We start from the raw sequence: 21,020 nt of genomic DNA, 5'->3' as shown, positions 1-21,020 counted from the left end.
AAAACTGTTCCAGGGCCTGAGATGGTGACTAAGAAAGACATAGCCCCTGCTTTCAGGGACTTTAAAATCTAAAGTGGAGACAGATGTTAAACAAATGTTGACACAGATAATTATTTAACGACAATTGTGGTAGTGCTATTGCAAGGATAAAGCAGAAAACAGATGCTGTAGGCACAACTGAGTGAGAGAACTGATAGAACAGCATGTCACAAGAGAGTAGAATGTGAAATTCACAGTTTAGAGGTGGAGCAATTCCTGGTAATAACAGGGGTCAGAATGTGATGGGGATGGGGAGACCAGTTGGAGCGGGGTCATCAGATTTCTACCAGGGGTTTGAATGGGACATCATGTAATACTGATGGCATGTTATTGGTCAGACGCATCCATGTGGACGCTGAAGTCACCCAGGGTAATAGGATGAGGAGTAAAAACAAAAAAGGCAATGAGCCAGGTAAGGAAGACAGGGCAGCTGGTATTGTCCCTGGCAAGGCTTATGGACATGAAGTTAAATACCTGAGATCATGTATTTTACAAGCTGTAAGGCAGAGCCAGGAATCGGATAAAGTTTTTCTGGCTTCAAGTCCAGAGTTACTTCCAGTTACATTACTCTCTCTGAGAGCAGCTTTCTGCAGAATGAAAAATGATCAAGGTAAACTTTAAGGATGGAAAAGAAGAAGCACGACACAGGTTTAGCACCAGTGAAGGCATCCTGGGCTGGCCATACATAGAGGCTGTGGGCAGTGGGGGATGGATGGATGGCAGGGCACACGGAGAAGTCACCTCAGCCGCCTTGGCCTACTTCTCAGATTGGCAGGAGCCCCCTCTGCAATCTTGATAAGAAGTTCACTAGTCACATTTAGGTATTATCCGTAACTTGTACACAGTAATAGACACATCCTCAGTTGCAAAAAATAAAATGCGTCTCCATAGTGTGGGAGTGTTTTGGACAGAGAACAATAAGAACACTGACACTGTGAACAGAATAATCTGACCTTAAAAGGGAATTCAGGGATCAGTGCCTAAAAGTGGAAATGGGGAATTTTTGTGGCATGCTATGCCATTTAATCTTTGTCCTTCTCTATTGGCTACACATTTTGTTCTCTTCAAGGGATGAATTGGTCTGTTGGGCCACCATAACAAAGGACCACAGACTGGGGGGCTTAAACAATAGAAATTTATTTTCTCACAGTCCTGGACGCTGGAAGTCCAAGATCAAGACGTCGGTAAGATTGTTTCCTTCTGAGGGCTCTTTCCTTGGCTTGTAGACTGCTGTCTTCTCCTTGTGTCTTCAAACGGTGTTTCCTCTGTGTGTGTCTTTGTCTTAATCTCCTTTTCTTGTGAAGACATCGGTTTTCTTGGATTAGGACCTACTCTAACGGCCTCATTTTAACCTAATTACCTCTTTAAAGGCCCTATCTTCAAATACAGTCACATTCCGAGGTACTGAGGATTAAGACTTCAACATACGGATTTTGGGGGTCACAATTTGGCCCATAACAGGTGACAACTTAAAAAGATTGAATATAAAGAAGTTGATTCCAGTGATTGCCTCCATGGCAGGACAGGAAGCCTGGGAGGTAAGAAGAAGATTTGTCTTTCATTGCACAACTTTTTGTGTTATTTGAATTTTGTTCTTACCTATATTTATTACCTAATCAAAAATAAAAGAAAATTATCACACATCTATTGCACTTCCTTGCACTCAACAAATATTTATTGAATAAAATTAGCAGAAACACAATGTGGCAGTGCACAGTGCCTTTGGGATTTGGATCTACTGGAAAGTCTCTGATTAGTACAGGAATGGTGCTGCCTAGGTTTTCTTTGTGTAACTTATGTTGAATAAACCAGACTCTCCTTCTAGACCGCAAACTCCACTGGGCCTGGACCCTCACCATTTTACTCCCAGGACCTAGCACAGAGTTGGCACTCAAATACATGCTGTGTGGATGAATGCATCAATGAGTCCAATAAGTGAGCAGCTTTGGGGAGTGAGGTCCTTCCTCATGTGCTCTTTCCACAGAAAGTGGCAGGGAGGGGAGTGCAGTGGGGGGAGAGTTCTACACTTTGAATAATTTACCAAACTGAATCATGTTAAAAGGTTTAGGTGGAAACCACTAACCCTAACTTGCCCTCTTTCCTGTGTTTTGGAAAAGAAAAGAACGATTCTGCCTTGTTTTGTTTGTTTGTTTGTTTTAAATAGTCTAAACTCCCATGACACTATTGCTATTCCATATTTTGAAGAGAGAGGTAGTTGTGAGGCAATGGATGTGCCCTAAACAGATTCCTTCCACAAATTCATCAACCCAAACTCCCTTTTCTGTCTTTAAGTTTAACTCCAGTGCCCACCTCCTACCCCAACACTGCCTCTCACCTTTTGTGGGTTTAGATCCAGGGTTTTCAGGAAAGATCTTAGCCTCTCTGTTTTACCTCAGAGCACACGAGACCACTCTTTAGCTCCCTTCTGAGATTCATAAGAGGGACAGAAGACGTAGCTGTTACTGTCCTCTCACAGCACACTGGGAGCTCTATCTGGTCTTGAGGACATCTTAGTGCCTAGGAAAACCAGGTCAGGTTGAAATCAGAGAGTTCAGGTCGTGCTGAGACTGAATTGTAAATTGGAATGGATTATGAGATTGGCCCCTCTGGCTCTCACAAAGGCCTGACGTTGTCCCAGGAAGTGGACTTAGCAGGCTTGGGGTCATGTAGGCTCAGGCCTGCCTTTCACTGTGGCATTTGGTACTAAGGACCAACAATTTGTGGGGCTCTCTCCATACACAGGCTTCCTGCTGTGACTGGAGGCCCTCTCCGCACCCAGCTCCATTTGGCTTCATTCACACTGAGAGGTAACTAGATGCCTGTATCACCGGAGACCCAAGAGGCAGCAAGCTTTTGCTGAAAGCTCCAAAATGTTTGTCTATGTTCTTAAAAGTAAATAGAGCATATCATATACATAGCTTTAGGCTTGATGAAAGGACACAGTGGTGAAAGGCGAACGTCATCTGCCCTTAGCTGTAAAAGCCATACTTAGGGACCATAGTTCTCATCACAGAAGGCTTTATTTTGCTATATTTACCCTTCAAGATATTTGCACATTTTCTCAACAGGAATGACAGAACAGCAAAAGGAAATTCTCCACGAGTAGTTTTTAAATGACATTTATAAACAGCAAAATTGGGATCAGAAGAAGAGGAGTTTAGGACTAAAAAAAAGTTACAAATGAATAAGTGACATCCCTACAGCTAATATAATAAAGTTATGAAATGTATGATTCCACTAGACGATGCAACCTGCTGGAGGGCAGGAGCCAAGTTCGTATCATTTTCTATCATCTTCTAGATCTAGCCTGGCCTCCAAAGTGAGTCTGCTACAAATTTTAATTCAACAGAAATTATTTGAATTGCATCCTATGTTCAGAGACGAGCAACCTGAGACCCCGCCTGGAATCCTTGGAATAGTCTTCCCTTTGGGGAAATGCTGGATACTCTCATCGATGGCAATGGAACTTCAGGCACTAAATGTGGAGTTTAAAAAGGATCAGGAAATATATCAGAGCTGGGTCCATACTATATTTATAATCAAGGGGCAGAGTGGTCAGCTCTGGAAAGCCTATTGCCTTGGGTGGCCGAGGGGAATTAAGAAATTCAAACAGCAGGCAATTAAAACAATATGAAAAATAGTAATGCTCATTTAGTATGACTCAGCTCTACCGTCATTAATAGTAGCACAGGTTCTATGGCTATTTGGTTCAAGTAAAATATATCTCTTTTGATAGAATTCTGAAAAAGTGGTGCATTATAAAATAGTGCATTATTGTAGGTAAAGGAACTCACTTGAGGTTTTATCTCACAGAAATCAGACATGACGATTAAAAAGAACACAAGTGTCTGGAAAAAAGATTCTAATGGGTCACTTCTTGGGAAGAAAGCTTAATCAGTACTGAAAAAAAAAAAGAGGACATGTTCTAGGATTATGTATGTTACTGAAAGCAAGGAATAAGGTGATTAAGTTGAAAGAGGAGAAATATAAGCAAGTATTGGATCGATTCCCAATGAAAATACTGTCCAAATGGTGTGGAAAGTCGATTGGTCTCAATTCTGGAGTTTCAGTTTTCTAATATGTTTCTTTCTTTTTTTCTTTCCTTTTTTTTTTTTTTTTTTTTTTTGCTGAGGAAGACTAGCCCTGAGCTAGCATGCATGCCCATCTACCTCTATTTTATGTGGGATGCCTGCCACAGCATGGCTTGACAGGTAGTGCATAGATTTGCACCCAGGATCTGAACCTGGAAATCCCAGGCCATTGAAGCAGAACGTGCCAACTTAACCACTGCACCACTGGGCTGGCCCTTAGATGTGTTTCTTTCTCATATCCTTGCCTGATTTATGACGTGGGCTTGGTGAGCTGAGGAGTCGAAAGAAAGATTTCTTGAACTCTCAAGGTCTGGTAGTAGCGCTCCTTTATTCAGAGAATAGCATGGGGGCAGGACCCACGGGCAGTGAAGAGCTGCAATGTGTTGAGGGTTAGGGCTAAATTTATAAGGCATGAGTATGTGACTTATTTTTACTAGACAAAGAAAGATCACGTACAAAAGTCATTAAAATGGTATCAGTGCAGGTGGGGTCTGGTTATTGTGTGGTCTTACAACTTTAGATACAATCAAGTCAGGATGTCCTGTGCTTCCCAGAGGATGATATAGATCAGCATGTAAGCCAGACGCCTTGGGCTTCTCTCCCTGGGGCTGCCTTGATCCACATCAATTTATAACATTTTTGAATGAGAGTCACCTAACAAGTTTTCCTTTGATCCTGAAGAAATATGCTTGTCTCCATCTTTATTTAACCTCGTCATCAATTGCTACAGAATAAAAAAGATGGTGTGGATTCTCTAAGGTAAAGAATTGACCAGCCAGCTTCATGCCCAGAGCTATCAAATCTGGTTCTTAGAATCCACGTTCTCAAGTCTGGCTCTTTGTTTAGAGAAAGGAAAAAAATCAATAGGGCGGCTTGAGGGAGACAGTTCCCCATCCTCACTGAAGACTGATGAGCTGACTATTACTTAGGATCCTGTTGAGAAATTTGTGAACAATTGAAAGAGTTTATCTGATGACCCACCAGTTGTGAAATTTAGCACCAAGTATTTGATTCTTAAGGTGAGGGGATTAACTTGCGAATTGTGAGTTTCCATGTGTGGAGAAGGAGGATATATTCCCTTTACTCTGTTACAATACAAAAATCTACAACCCCAACCACATCTAAGTAAATGGAGAGTCCTCTGCTCACCAAAGTTAACATCCTTCTATTTCTTCCTTTCCCTTCCACACAATTTTGATATACTTCTTTGACCACTCCCGTGAGTGTGTTTGTGTGTGTGTGTGTGTGTGAGTGTGTGTGAGAAGAGCCTAAAGACCTGGGATTTTGCTAAATATATGCCTCTAGTTTTGTCTGACACACTTCTCTCATAAAAACACATCTCATCTATTCTATCCCAGCACAAAGCAGATGCACCGCAAATGTTAGCTGACTCTGGTCCTTCTTCTAAGAGCAGTGATGGGAAATCCCGGCAAAGAATGTGTTGTTTTTGCTAATACTGCTCTTTCAGTCTCAGACAATAAAGTGTCAGCTAATTACCCCCTGGGTCCCAGGCTTTCACTGGGGCCTTCTAAAATACACAAAACCAAAGTGAAGGCAGGACACCATTAGCACTACATAATCCAAGCAAACAATAAATGTGTTTACCCTGCCTGGCTACTGACCACCTGCCTTCCCATCCCACAAGGCAGGTATCTATATATAGGATCTCCTTGTTCATAGTCCTGCAGAGAGTGAGCCTCCTTTTTGCGCCTTGCCATCTGTGAATCTCAAAGAAGTGTGGGCCCCCGACAGCATGCATCTCCTCTTACTTCAGCTGCTGGTGCTCCTGCCTCTAGGGAAGGCTGCACGGCACTGGGCTGGCCGCCAGAGTCCGAGGTCTGCTTCTCTCGTGCTCCTAGAAAGGAATCGCAGAGAGCTCCCCGTGGGCAACCACGAGGAAGCAGAGGAAAAGCCAGATCTGTTTGTTGCAGTGCCACACCTGATAGGTGCCAGCACTGCAGGGGAAGGCCAGAGGCAGAGAGAGAAGATGCTCTCCAGGTTTGGAAGGTTCTGGAAGAAACCTGAGAAAGAAGTGCACCCACCTCATGACTTGATCAGTGAGAACTTCCCACCTGGGCTGCATGCCCCCACTCAGCCAAAGGATGGGATGCAAGTGAAGAAATCTCCTCTTCGGGAAGAAGCCAAAAAATTCTGGCACCACTTCATGTTCAGAATGAGTCCGGCTTCTCAGGGGATCATCTTGCCCATCAAAAGCCATGAAGTGCATCAGGAGACCTGTAGAACAGTGCCCTTCAGCCAGGTATGTGTCCCTGGGGGAGAGGGGACCAGGGTTTGCAGGAAGGGGATGGAGAGCTGAGGTAGGTGGAGAGTAGGAGAAGATGCTGCCAGAAGCCTAACTCTCAGATTTGGTCCTCTGGCACTCATCATAGGATTTGGCAAAACATACCAAATTGCCTTCTAAACTTTCCATTGACTCTTGGTATTCTGGAAATGCTGCAAAAATAGTATGATGGTACCGCCAATATTGTAATCATTCATATTTATGACACAGAGCTTGGTTTTATGGGGATTTCTTGACTTATTTTTATGTTAGGGGTGATCTATCCAGAGAGATGAGTAAGACTGTACCTTCATTGAGGAAACTGGGAATTTACAGCAATTGCCAGAACTTCTCTCTAGCTCTATCTCTACACTTTATTAGGATAAGGATGAGTAAGTCGACTCCATCTGTAGAGAAGTTGGAATAATTGGACCCATCCCCAAACACTCCCGTACAACTGCATGGTGGTCTTAACCCCTGTATTTCATTCCTAACTACTTCAAAGTTCTATCAAATATGTTGACATTGTCAGGCAGAAGTTGCCATATCATTTCTAGTATTACAACAGCAAAAGTGATTTGATTCAACTTACTTTCTCATAAACTTCCAAAAAATAATCTCAGTGCAAAATCACCTTTCCTCTTGTTAGAAATGCCTGTCTCCTAATTCATATTGCACTGGCTGATTTGTGGTTATTGTGATTGATCCTACACTGTTAACATGAAGGGGCACTCCATATCTGCTTCCCCCAGTCAGCCCTGGCAACCCCCACATTCCAAATCTTAAATTAAAATTGAGAAATTGCATCAGGCCCTTAACACATGAAGATACTCAACCAAAAGCAACACAGGGTAGAGTAAAATTTTACAGTCCAATAAGGCTGCCCAATTAAGCAGGCAGTATTATAAAGTAATTGACTGTGCAGGTCAGTTAAGTATTCTGCCTGAAAAGGCAAGGATGTGTAACAATGACAAGTCAAATATCAAATAAGAATGACTGCTTTGTTGGCCGTATGCAATTAGAAAATTGCTCCTAAGAATCATGCAATCAAATTTCCTTTGAAACTCTTATTTTGAATTCTATTGCTAATTAAATTAAATTTAAGGTGTTTGACTCATATATTTTGAAGTGCGCTTGGAGCTAGGTGTATAGGGTTATGGGAGAGGCAAAAGTGATGTAATGCATAAGGATCCGCAGGCATATGTGTTGCAACCTTGTTCCATGCAGCTTCCTAAATCTGAATGTATGATAGGCCCTGAAAAGTAGGATAGAATTAAACTCTTGATGTTCTGATCTATTCTCTGAGCAGCTGAACAAACACGTATTGAGAATCTATTATGCACAATGAACTGTAAGGAATACAAAGATATGGCACATTACTTATATAAGAAGCTAAGAAGCTAGCCATTCGAATTTTTTCATCTGGTAACATCCAACTAGATAAGATTTCTGGTCACTCTGTGCCCTTGTAGATACCATTACTTAGATATTGCAAAATATCCAAAATTGAAAAGGTTTTGAAATTTCAGTCTAAATTATCCTCAGACTTACAGTCTATAGCTTTTGCATCATATGTGTTAATGAAATGACTCAAGATAATTTAATGGAGATGTGCTTGCCTTTTAGACTATCAGCCATGAAGACTGTGAGAAAGTAGTTGTACAGAACAACCTTTGCTTTGGGAAGTGTGCGTCTGTTCGTTCTCCTGGAGCTGCTCAGCACCCCCATACCTTCTGCTTCCACTGCTTGCCTGCCAAGTTCACCACGATGCACTTGCAGCTGAACTGCACTGGCCTTGCCCCCGTGGTCAAGGTGGTGATGCTGGTGGAGGAGTGCCAGTGCAAGGTGAAGATGGAGCACGAGCATGGACACCTCCTACAGGCAGGCTCCCAGGCAGAATTTCATGCCCAGGATCCCTTTATCCCAGGATTTTCAACTTAAAAAGCTATCCCACTGTTACTTTTGAAAAGCAAAACCACAATGGCAAAGTTGCTGATTATTCAGTCTGGAAATGTTTAGTGGGTCCATAATATTTTAAGGGAAGGTGGTTTAAAAAGTAGTAAGATAGAACAATTTAGAGGAAATGGTATTCATCCGATTATCAGTACACATTTGGGATCTAGTCTTGGCTCTGCCACTAACTGGCCATAGGATGCTAACAAGCTAACAAGTAGAAAAGTTTTCTCCACCTCAACTTTTTCTCCTGGAAATGAGGGACTTGAAGTAGTTGATTGCTAAAGTCCTCTCCACTACTAATATTCCATGATCTATTGTCTCCAAGTTTTGGTAAAAGCCATCTGAAGAAGGAAAAGAAATAAACTAGGACGTAAAATTGGGCTTTTTTTAATAGCTTGTCAAAGCATCAGGAAAAAAGGACGGGGGACGTATTTTTAGAAAAGATTCCTCATACTTGTAGCTGCCTTTGCATGTCAGGCAGTGTTTGATTTGATTTGTATCGAATGATTAAGTAGCTTCATAGATGTAAGCAGTAAGTTGTTTGGTTACCTCCTTACTTTTGATACTCTTCATATAAAGTTCATAATGTTGGGTCTTCGGCTTTGAAGAGGGAACATTGACGTTACTTTTAGTGGTTTACAGGGGGACCAGAAACGATCATCTGTGGCTAAACAAGTACCTGTATTATGGTCAAGGAAAAGTCCATGATCCTTTCCTGGGTTAAAGGTCAACCAGAGATGCTAACAAAAGTGACCAAGGAATGCCAGTAGAGGTCAAATTAAATAAAATGCAAAGGATTTAACATTGAAACAATTTACAGTGAAATCCTTTATCCACACGCATTTTGGATTAGGTAGCAAGTATGGGTTCTGCGTTTGGAGGACTGTTTTTTACTACTAGAACCTGGGATTACAAATTTTATTCTTCAAATGCTGCAATTGCAAGTCCTGAAGATATTCTGAATACGTTAATGTATTAAATTTTAGTGTATGAAACATTCTGGGAAATGTCATGGCATTCAATTGTCTTATATTTTTTCCTTATTTATTTTGTCTGTCTCATAATTGAAAGGCACTATGTGGAGGTCACCTAGCTAGTAGCATTTCTGAAATGGCTTCAGAGGCTAATGACAATGGCCCAAGTGTTTCTTCTGACACTTCAAACAGCTTTCTGTTAAGGTCATTTAATCACTATCTTTCTGTGATTACATTTCTCCTGTCTGTACTCATTTGTATGCATACATTGTGCAGAACTGGTTTTCCCTAGCCATATTTCCTTTTCTATAATCATTCTTTAAAAATTCATCTTTAAAAATTATTTTATTTGGATCTCTTTACTTTCAGTATACACAAAAAAACCATTTCCCAGAATAATGATTTTTTTAAAAAAAAAAGACATCAATATTTTTAAATTCTATTCCTCTTTAATCACACCATCTAACCTGGTGTTCCAAAGAAGCGAATGCATTTATATTTAGTGTATGTTCTATCACACATCAATGTAATAGAATATGTGATACACAGATACACACGTGGCATTTACATCAGAATATATTATACCCTTTGGTGGTCAAAGACAACCTAATTGGCCAAAATATGGTCATAAGGATAAAACTGTTAGGTATTAATGATATCCCAGCTGGTCAATATATTTTGGTGCCAAAAGCTATTGAGCAGCTGTCTAGTTTGCAATTGCCTAACCCTGATTATGTAAACCTGTCTCTGCCAATTGGACTATCCTTCTCTTCCTTCCATGCTTGCAAATCTCTTTTATCTATCCTGCAAATGGACTTGCAAGCCCAAGCCCCAAATAATTACCAGTTTTATTCAAACTCTGGTCTGCCCTTTTCACACATGTGAATTTGAGATGAGATAGCTGACAGCAGAATCAGAGCTTACATTCATAGAGTGATAGCATGAACCTCACAAAATTGTCCATAGTCAATCAATTTTACTCACAAAAAAAAAAATTTTCAGTGGTTCAACATAATACATGGGAGCATAAGAAACCAAGAGGAAACACAAAAGTACCCAATCTATTAAGTGCCAGATACTGTGCCGTGTCTTTTATACAAATTGTACAATTTATGTACTACATAAATGCATAAATTATACAATCCCATGGAAACACACATGAGGTAGGTAAATACTCTATTTTATAGGTGAAGAAAATAAGCTTTAAAAAGTTTAAGCAATTTACTTAAGGTCATTTGGAGTGTATTTTTTCTTTGTATTAAAATATTTACTCATTCATTGTCCATCCATTTAGATTTAACTCTTCTGGGTCTCTTGCCTATAGGCTTCAAAGCTGTTTTCTTTTTACTTCTTATCTAGTGCTCAGATTTGAAGGACATTGACGTTATCTCTCTTTTTGTTTGTTTTGTGGAAGATTAGCCCTAAGCTAACTGCTGCCAATCCTCCTCTTTTTGCTGAGGAAGGCTGGCCCTGAGCTAACATCCGTGCCCATCTTCCTCTACTTTATACGTGGGACGCCTACTACAGCATAGCTTGCCAAGTGGTGCCATGTCCCCACCCAGGATCCAAACCAGTGTACCCTGGGCAGCCGAAGCAGAACATGTGCACTTAACTGCTGCGCCACCAGGCTGGCCCTGATGTTATCTCTTGAAAGAGAAATCATCACCAGGTCAAGTTCAGTCAAGCATGCCCTGACTTTAGAGGTGGTCACGGCAGCCACCTCATCGGTCTTGGTCTCATTTTCCTTCTGCATAAAATAAAGTAGATAATAATTACATCAAAATTATTGTGATGATCAAGTGTAGGTAACAGTACATTGGAGAGCTTTAGGTCTTGTAAAACTCCAAGGGGTTAATTCACTCTTCTCCATTCAGAATTTCTTTTTTTTCTTTGTTTTGAGAAATTTAAAAGACACAGAAAAGTGCAAAGAATAATATAACAGACACTTAAATTCTCATCATCAAAATATTTAACATTTTGTCATCTTGTGCTTTTCGTCTATTTTTTTAAAGGAAATGAACCATTTCACACATAAGTAATGTCTCCTCTAACCACCATGCTGAGTCCCATCCCCCAAGCCCCGACCCTTCAATACCCACCATACCCCCAAAGATTCTTGTTTATTCTTTCAATACTCTTTTAGATTTTTGCAAAGGTACATGCACATCCGTCAATAATACAGAGTATTACTTTTGTGTACGTGTTCCTTTATTCAACAGGTATACATTTGTCCACCAACTATGTGCAAAATACAGCTCTAGGTGCTGTGACTATGGCAAGGAAACTAGTCAGACAAGATCCCTGGTCCTAGAGAGCTTACATTCTAGTGGGGAGAGTCAAGCAACTTGAAAATCGATCAGCTGAAAAGCAAAAATACCAGGTGTCTATACGTGGTATGCAAAGAATTAAAGTAGAGAAGAGTGTTCGAGACTAGTTACCCTAGATTGGGTAGTCTCTGAAAGGGGGACATTAAAGCTGTGAGTTTTTAATTACATGCATGGCATTCGATATGAATTGTTCTAAGTTCTTTTCTTCTCCACACAGGATTCTGGCTTGTTTTTACAACAGTTTTTAGAGGTCTTTTTTCTATATATTTTATCTTTATTCTAGAAATTTGGCAGTAAGTATTCCCTACAGAGAGTGATTAACTTAGCTTTGCTAACTTATTTTTTCAATGTACATAGTCTCTTTAACATGTCAATTTAATTCCTAATTAAGAATGTCATGTGTTCTCTGAATTTTTACAGAGAACTTATTCTATGCAAGACACTGTGCTGAGAACACTGGAATAATCAAAGATAGATAAGACACATTTCCCACCACCCTGGAGCTTATAATATAGTAGAAGAGTTAATGCTTGTAAATTATAAAGCAATAATAATAGTAATAATAATAAGAGCTACCAATTATTGAGCCCTTACTATGTGTTCAAGTGCTTTATTGTCCTCATCTCCTAAAAGTAGAGATTTTATACCCATTTTTTCGACAAGGAGAGTGAAAGTCATAGTGGTTCATTCATTCAGTCCACAAATATTTATGATTCTCTGTGATGAGCCTGGTCACTGCGCTGGACACAAACAATATAAATAAATGAATATATGATTATCTGAATTTAATTCCTGACTTTAAGAAGCTTACAGTCCAGGAACAAGTAACTAAATGTCTTTGCTTCTGTAAAGCTAGAACAATGACCCCAACCCCAAACTCAAACCCCACTTTCCCAGTGAACCCTTCCTTAATCGCAGGCAAGGTCAGGTTCACCTCTCACATGATTTCATGGCTCTGTGGCCTTCACTTCAGAGCACACACCTCAGTTTATAATTATACCTTTATTGGTGTCACCATTAGTCAGATCATAAGCTCCGGAAGAGCAGGGATCACGATGGATTTCTTTCCCCGTTGTAATCAATGCCTATGAAAGTGCCCAGCATGCAGGAGCTACTCAAGAAAAACTTTTTATTTGCATAAAAGAAATAATATTGATAGATATCATATGCTGAAAGTGTATCATGCATCAGGCTCTGTGCCAAGCACTTTGTGTATATCATCTCATTTAACCCTCACAAGACCATGTGAGGAAGGGAGTATCGTGTTATTTTATAGATGAGGATGCTGAGGCTCATATAAATTAAATAGCCTTCCCAAAGTATCACTGCTGGGAGTAGCAGAGGCTGAATGACTCCAAAGTCCCAGATCTTTCATACTATGCCACGTTGCCTCAAGATAGCAAAGAAAGAAATATATATATTTATATAAGCATCATATATATATATATCCATATCCATATCCATCCATATATATCCATACATAGTCAGAGTTAAACACCTGATTCATTCACTTGTCTATTCCCGCTCTGATTCCTAAAGCCCATTATCCATGCCTGTCTTAAGGCAATTATATCCACGAGAATGCTTTCAACTCAAGTACCAGAAAACACAACTCAGAATACATTAAATTATAAAGGGATATATTATTTCACTAACAAGAAGTCTGGAGGACAACTGGTTCCCTGGTTGGTCAAGTCATTTCCACCATTCCATCAAGGATTCAGGTTCCTTCCTTCTTTCTGATCTGTCGCTTTCAGTGGGTCTTCCACTAGCTAAAACTCCCCTCAGTCACAACATGGCTGCTGGAGTTCCAGACATCATGTTTCACTGTTCACACACTGACGTCTATAGTAGAAAAAAGTTATCCTCTCACACTTGTGTACCTTTTAAAGAGCTGAATAAAATCAGTTCCATTGAGGATAAACGATGGAACAAAATCTTTGCTCTGACAGCAAGAAATAAAGAGAAAATGGCTGTTGAGTAGGCAAGCAACAGTATCTGCCACAGCCATGGCTACTTTTTAACTTTTATAATTTATTTACCTATCTTATCTTTCTTTCTAGATTGTAAAGTCTTTAAGAGCAAGCCCTGTATATTATACATCTTTGATACCCCTCGGTTTCTAATATAATATTTTATGCTTTATATATTATATTATTTAATACATGAATATATTATTTCTATAGTATAATATTTATATTTTAATATGTATATATTTGCATATATACATAAATATAAATATATACATAAAATGTATAATTTTAATGTTTTATAAGGGATAAATGTTCAAATGTATGTAAGCTAAATGAATGAATTTTGGGAGCCGTTCTTGGAAGGATAGATAGTACTCATAGTGTGGGGAGTTTTGAATGGCAGCCAACAGGTTTTAAGAACATATTTGGCAGGCAATAGGGAGTTTTTGAAGGTTTTTTCTCAGATTAGGGTGGTAGGGGTTTACAACAGTACCTTCAGAGGAGCTCACCAACCCTCTGAAATGTGTGCGAATGTTGTAGGGATGAGCATACTTCAGGGGAGAAGGTCCAGAATTTTCCTGAGCTTCTCAAAGATTTCCATGAACCAAAAATCTTTATCGTGGGTATGATAAATTGGAATGGAGAGAAAGCTGGAGGCGAGAAGAGCTGGAAATCAGGTGCACAAACCTCTTCTGACTGGAACTCAGGAAAGTCAAGTTTCCATTTTAGGAACAGAGAATGAATTCTAAATACACATGAGTGGGTCTTCTTCACCTTGTTTAATCTAATGCTCACATTCAGGAGCTTGCAGCGGTGAAACAGGTGAGTAATAATACCCTGAGCGAAGGAATGGACTTTCCTGTACTACTAGTTTTCCAGATCCAGGCCCCACTTACTCACCCACACTTCCGGGAGAGAGCTCAGATATTCATCTTGTTGTTTGCCTCCCTCTGATTCTGTTTTATTCCTCGTCCTTTCCTCCCAAAGAAACAATCACCAGTGACTACCTGTGGGTGGGGACTTGGGTTAATGTTTTTCAAGGAAATCATCACAACTGCCTCTTGTCTACCAGCTAAGGAAAACACACCTCTTTATGTCCAATATGCAAGGAACAAGAATTTCCAGTAAGCGCTTCTTTATGTCACAATTCCATAACTAAAAGGAAACCTGTGTCCTGCCCAAACCTCAGGCAAGAACTAGATGAAAACTGAACAGACAGATTTCACATCTTTGTTATTAGTGCATTGAGTCAATTTCAACTCCTAGTGACACTGTGGACAGCAGAGCAGAACCCTGCCCCGTCTTTTTGCGCCATCCTCTCACCTTCCAGCGCTGTATCAGACAATCCTCTGCTTCTATTGATAGGGTTTTCATAGATGATATTTTTGGAAGTGGGTGGCCAGGTCCACAAATTCTTCCTAGTCTGAAACCTGTCCACCATGGGTGACCCTGCTGGTATTTGAAGTCGCGGTAGCATAGCTTTCAGCCTCACAGCAACACACAGCTGCCACAACATGACAACCAACAGACGGGTGGTGTGGTCCTCTGACTGGGAAAGGAGCCCAGGTCACGGCGGTGAGAATGCTGAATCTTGACCACCAGGCCACCATGGTTGGGCACCTCACATTTTACATCAACTCAGGTAAGACACTAAAAGGATGCCCGTCAGGGGGCCTGGGGTCCAGGGGATTTAATAGTGTCCTTGAACATAAAAAAGAAGGAACATCCTGGAGTTTTTCAGGACCGTGAGAACACAGCGTGAAGTTACAATTGAAGAGGCTTCCAAACGCGCAGATATCACAAAAAGAGACTTTATGCTCCCATTCTTCTGCTTATCTACAAAGGAGAGTATGAGTCCTGGCATAGCTCTAAGGAAAATCGTACAGCAGCTGGAATTTTCTTTGGTGTCTTCTCTTTGTCCTTTCTGCCTGTGATCTCACCCTTGAGTCCCTTCCCTGTCTCAACTTCATTCCAGGATATTCAAATGATCTCCAATTGCCCAGAGCTCCTAATTCATGTATATTTATCTCTCTAGTCCATCAATGTATTCATCCAACTAACATCTGCATAGAACCTATTAAGTGTCAGGCATTCTGGGTACCAAGCTGGTTATGACTGGGTCCTGCTTTGAGGAGACAGAATTTCCCTGGCTGGAGAGTTTGGTTTTCATTCTACAGATGACTGCTTCTTAACCCTGGTTGTGTATTAGAATTACTTATAAACTTTTAAAATACAGAAATTCTGTTCCAATGGGTGGAAACAGGGATTGGGGACAGCAGGCAATAGCCAATATATTTTTAAAGCTCCACAGATGATTTTACCACCAGGCCAGATAACCAGGAGGTGGGAGTCACTAAAGAATTTTGATCACAGGAATTCTAAACACTTGTTCAGATTTCTTCCAGAATGAGAGCATCGTGCTGTCTCCCAGCCCTTCCTGAACCTCTTGTTGTTCTCCCCTGAAACTCTAAGTTCCTCAAATTTCATTTCTGTGCAGTTCATGGGTACCATTACTCCTGCCCAGTTAATGAAATTGCATGTTTTGCCCAGAGGAAATAGAGGTATTTAATTGGGCTGATTTTTTTCTCCCCAAATAAGTTGCTCTTTTAATCACATACCGATTGCTCTTATTTCTCCATTGGCATTTGGCACCATAATTCAATAGCTTTCAAATAGTGTGCCTAAAACTTACTTCAGGTGCTCACAAGCGATGTGTTCTTGGTTCCACATCCAAGGAGTCTGATTCACTGGGTTTGTTGTATGCCCAGGAATCTGCATTTTCCACTTTTTCATTACGAAGATTTTCAAACATATAAAAAAATTGAAAAAATAGTACAAAGAATATCTGTATAGTCTCCACCTTAATTCAACAATTGTTGACCTTTTGCCATATTTGCTTTATCTCTCAGTTTGTATGAATGTGTATGTATGTGTATTCACTGCATATTTTTTTATTGTTGAACCATTTGAAAGTAAATTGTACATACCATGGCATTTCACTCCTTATACTCCAGTATGCATCTCCTAAGAATGAGGATATTCTCTTACATAATGAGGATAATGATATCATCATCATCTCTAGGAGAAACAACAAGATTTCCATCATCTAGTCATTTGCATTTTAACAGACATTTTATGGATCTAGTTCTTTCTCTCAAGTACAGAGTTGGAAGTTTCAGACATTATGGTGGGCTAATGGAAGAGATCTTTGGAGAGAAAGCAGGACTTATGAGACAACCCAAACAGGTCTTGATTAGCTCTGCGCAGATTTCACAAATCAGGGCAGTGTCCTACCTTGCCAGAATGTTCATTCCACTTGACACAAAGCCTAAGAGAAGCCAGACAGGTCATCCAGCTCCTAGGATGCACTCCCATGCACTGGTTTTAACTATAGGAAAGGTGAAATGTTCTTTCCTGCCCTGGGAAACTTGAAAGAAAATCCTCCTGCCCTCATTTTTACAATAGAAAGTCGACTGATGAGTGTACAAAAAGACAACTACAGCATTAACTACACACCTAGTTTAAGGGATAAGATTCGCTTCAGCGGAAATGATCAGTTGAATGATTTCCTGCTTATGATTAAAGAGTTAAAATTGTGGCCAGCGTCATGCTTCAGGGGAGCTGTAAGAAATAGAGATCATGGGAGTTGTAGTGTGTACTTCTGCACACTCTTTAATATTTTCCCCATAAAACGGCATCAGCTGCTGCTGCACATGGGGTAATTTTAACATGCTCTTTTAATATTTATAGTGTGCCCATAAAATACTTCATGATGGCAGTTGGTAATTCCTGTGGCAATTAATGAATGACAGCACAATCAGGATCAGATTGCTTTAGAAAGATTCTCTCGGAATGCTGGTTTTCACAAATCCAGGTCTGGGGATGATTCTTAGATGCAGGATTTTGTAAACCTAAGGTCAGTTCCATTTCATTATTGCCTATATGGTTCTGGAGGGCCAAATCTCCAGGTTCTTCCCAAACAGCAAAAATAGAATAAGAAGAGATGACTGAACAAGGAGGTTGCTTGATGAAACAGGTATGAGCTTGGGACTAACCTTTTGTTTTTGTAATGTAGTTACAGTGAAAATTACTCCTTGACTAAGAGATCAAAGAAGAAGGATAACAACAGCAATGATGTGTGTGTGTGCTACGTGCATGTCCATGAGTTTGGCAGGTGTTACTATCCAAAACAGCCCAGGTATTTAATAAACCCAAGATGTGGTCAGTGCATCCTACGTAGTTGGTCAATCTTTCACCATTGCTTTCACTGAATTCCTCAATTACAAGTGTGCTCGTTCCTGCTGTTCTTCATCATGGCACTCTGAGCCTGCATTGCCTATGGAATTTTCTCAGGCGTCTATTTGCTGTTGCACCCATGTCAACCACATTTTCACCAGCTAAGGCTGAGGCTTCCTGCTGTGGCACTGCAGGGCGTCAAAAGGTGAAATGTCAGGTGGCCTAAATTTTTTCATCTACTAGATGTAGGGACCATGAAGCCAAAGCAGGTTGTTGAGTTAGTATATTTGGAAATCAACAAAAGTTAATTCTCCCAAGTGTTTTAGAGCCATTCACTTATAGCAGAAACTAGTATTTTTGTTACCTCTGGTACCTGGTTTTTCTTTGAAGGATGCAGAGATTATTTTATTCCCCAAGTTAACATTATCTGCACGTGAGCCATGTGGGCTGTCTCCTTAGTCTCTTCATCTCCTTTCCTGGTGCTGAACCCTCCCCTCTTTCTTTTCCCTTTTGGAGAACTTAACACCTCTGGTTCCTGTGTCTGCACAAAGGTGGAAACCATTGAATCTTAACTCTCGAATCCCCTCCTCCCCCTTCAAAATCTCCCACTTGGTCACCCTCTGGCTCTTCTTTTGCGTCTGACTTTGAAAACTAAGTAACTATTTTCCCTTCTACCAAAGAGAACCCTCCTATTTGAACTCTTCATCCCACTGGTGCTGCTGCCCCACACTTTGGTTAAGCTCCCAATTCTAACTTGTCTTCTTGTTCTCTATTTCTATGGTTTTGTCTTGGAGACAAACCCAGGTTTCCCCCATCTCTTTTTGCTATATTCTTTATAATAAAACCTCTCAGTGAAAATCTCACTCAGTCCCTCTCCTTCAAGCAGAGATTGGCATCACCCCTCTTTTTAATATGTTCTTTACATTGAACCAGGGCAGAACTTTTATTATCCTTCTAGACCCATTTTACTTCTGTCTTGGAACTCTGTTAATCCAATTTACTTAAATTAAGCTGTTTTCTAAAAGCACTACTCACAAAAATTGTTTTTAAAAGTACTTTTTCCTTCTGCCTTCCAGCTCCCTCCACATTTCTCCAAAGGATGAGGGTGACCTGCCCAAAGCATCACTTCTTCCCATGCTGGAAGAGTCCATGCGTGAAACTGCTGCGTCTTACTGCTGAGAACGGCAGCTATTTTATTGTGCCATTGACACAGAAAGGGAGACCTTTATCCTGAAGAACCTTGATTTTAGATCCCAACAACAGGTGGCTTTCATTATTGCATGGGTTGTTAAAACTTAATGAGTCAAAAACTACCAGAACAAGCCTGTAGCCTGACAAAATCAGATTTATTGCCTTGCAAGGAGGGAGGGCACTTCAGAGGAGTGCCACTAGACAAGGAGGAGCGAGGCAATTGGGATCTCATTGAATGATTCTGAAGATGGTCTAGGGAAGCAGGGATCAGTTTTGGACTGGCTGTTGCTTTGAGGTGGGATTAGAAAAAGAGGGAATTAATCAGGAATTGGGTGCTGTCATGAGGTGAAGGTGGCTGAGCAATTGGGTATCCCTAGCAATAAATGAAAATAGCAAGTGGTCTGGGGCATCCCCGGTCAGTAATCACCCAAAAGAGAGGTCGTTATGGTAATTTATAACTGCTGCATGACTTTGGCAGAAACAGTGTTTTCCATTAACTTTGCAGCTGGCTTTATCTGCGTCTGTCCTCCCAGCCTGATTAGTGGCAGGGCTTCCTTTCTCTTTTCAGTCCAAGGTGATTTTCATTCTTTCTATTCCAGATTTTAACTCTTTCAGCGTCCTGGACTCTAAATTCACCTGATCACTCATGAGAGTACGTTTTCCAGTGGCACTTAACCCACCGTAAGAATCTTGGGTTCATCTTGAGTTAGCGTAACAGAAACCTCTAGAGAAAACATCAAGCAACCCTAAAATGTTGAGGCAAAGCCATGTGGCTTCACTAATAGGTTCTTATTTAGGAGATTTAGAACTTTTCCAGATGTCCCACCATTCTGCCTTTTGATGATGCCACTGCCCTCACTAATAGTCTTTCCAGATTAGAGCAGGTCTTTGCCCTACTCCAAAAGTGAATGGCTCCTCATTGCAAATAGCCTTGTTTTTGAAGCTCACCTTGATTTGGCTGTGTTCTACCTTTCCATCCTCTTCTCTATCTTTCCATACATTTTACACTGGAGGCACACCAGGTGGACTCTTACTTTCACATCTCCATGCCTTTGCTTACACTTTCCCTCATCCTGCAGGGATCCTTTGTCCCAATTAAAGTCCTATTCTCACTTGCCTGATGCAAGACCCTTTCTCCATGAAGCCACTCCTGAACAACGCTGTTGGCCTGACTAAGTGCACTCCCACAGCACTTTGCCTGTAACTCCATTTAGCACTGCTTCTGTTCTGTCTCCTGAGAGCACAGTGGTTTTTGAGAGTTATCTTTGATATTTGGAAAAAAAATTTTATTTTACCTACTCTCTATGTCTTAGGGCAAGTTGTTAACCTGAAGTTCATGACTTCCATGTGGTCCTCTGAAGGTGTGGGAAGGTGGAGCAGCTTGTGAAACTTTATATATAAATATTTATGTATATGTTTATGTAATTGCATGCATATGTGTACTTTGTTGGGAAGAGGGTTCCGTAACTTTTATCAATGCTCAAAGAGATGCGTAACCCAAAAGACGTTAAGAACAGCTATTAGAATCTTAGACTTGTGGAACGGGCACTCTGCCACTCAAACAGATGGGGGAGATGACTATAAGCAACCGAGAAATCATGAATGTGCATCAAATGTGGGTGCTTAGGGCATGGTACCCAGCTGGGCAGGTGGAGAACGCTATCCACCCAAAGCTGCCAAGGGCTATTAGCCAGTACTGATTAAACTCTGGACTGCACTTGCACTGACTTTTGGAAATGGCAGTAAAATCCAGTCCTCCCCAGTCACGGCACAGAAGCACAGTAGTTGGCTGAGTTTATCCCCATAAATGCCCTGACTGTGCCTTTGTTGAGAAGCTAAATTGGCAGTGGCAGCAATGCTACCTGTCCTTGTCTACTCTTCCTATTCCCAGATAAATATTAGTTTGATTAATAATCATGTTTCAGTCCGTCACAGGCACCACGAAATAGACT

The 21,020-nt window shown here is 40.7% G+C and overlaps 1 protein-coding gene across 1 annotated transcript; it reads left to right on the top strand.

Moving 5' to 3' along the window:
- Nucleotides 1–5,883: 5,883 nt before the first annotated feature.
- Nucleotides 5,884–8,352, top strand: CER1 (cerberus 1, DAN family BMP antagonist). Its single transcript, XM_046663900.1, has 2 exons — nucleotides 5,884–6,390; nucleotides 8,038–8,352. The coding sequence occupies exons 1-2, from the start codon at nucleotides 5,884–5,886 to the stop codon at nucleotides 8,350–8,352; spliced, it is 822 nt and encodes a 273-aa protein (XP_046519856.1).
- The last annotated feature ends 12,668 nt before the right edge of the window (nucleotides 8,353–21,020 follow it).

Source organism: Equus quagga, chromosome 6, assembly GCF_021613505.1.
Source record: "Equus quagga isolate Etosha38 chromosome 6, UCLA_HA_Equagga_1.0, whole genome shotgun sequence".
Taxonomy (NCBI): Eukaryota; Metazoa; Chordata; class Mammalia; order Perissodactyla; family Equidae; genus Equus; species Equus quagga.
This window is presented reverse-complemented; position numbering and strand designations above follow the sequence as displayed.

What these genes read in the sequence shown, in the direction of transcription:
- CER1 (XM_046663900.1), top strand. Translation starts at nt 5,884, where the DNA reads ATGCATCTCCTCTTACTTCAGCTGCTGGTGCTCCTGCCTCTAGGGAAG. An exon ending in GAACAGTGCCCTTCAGCCAG is followed by an intron (nt 6,391 to 8,037) that starts GTATGTGTCCCT and finishes CTTGCCTTTTAG; the next exon opens with ACTATCAGCCATGAAGACTG.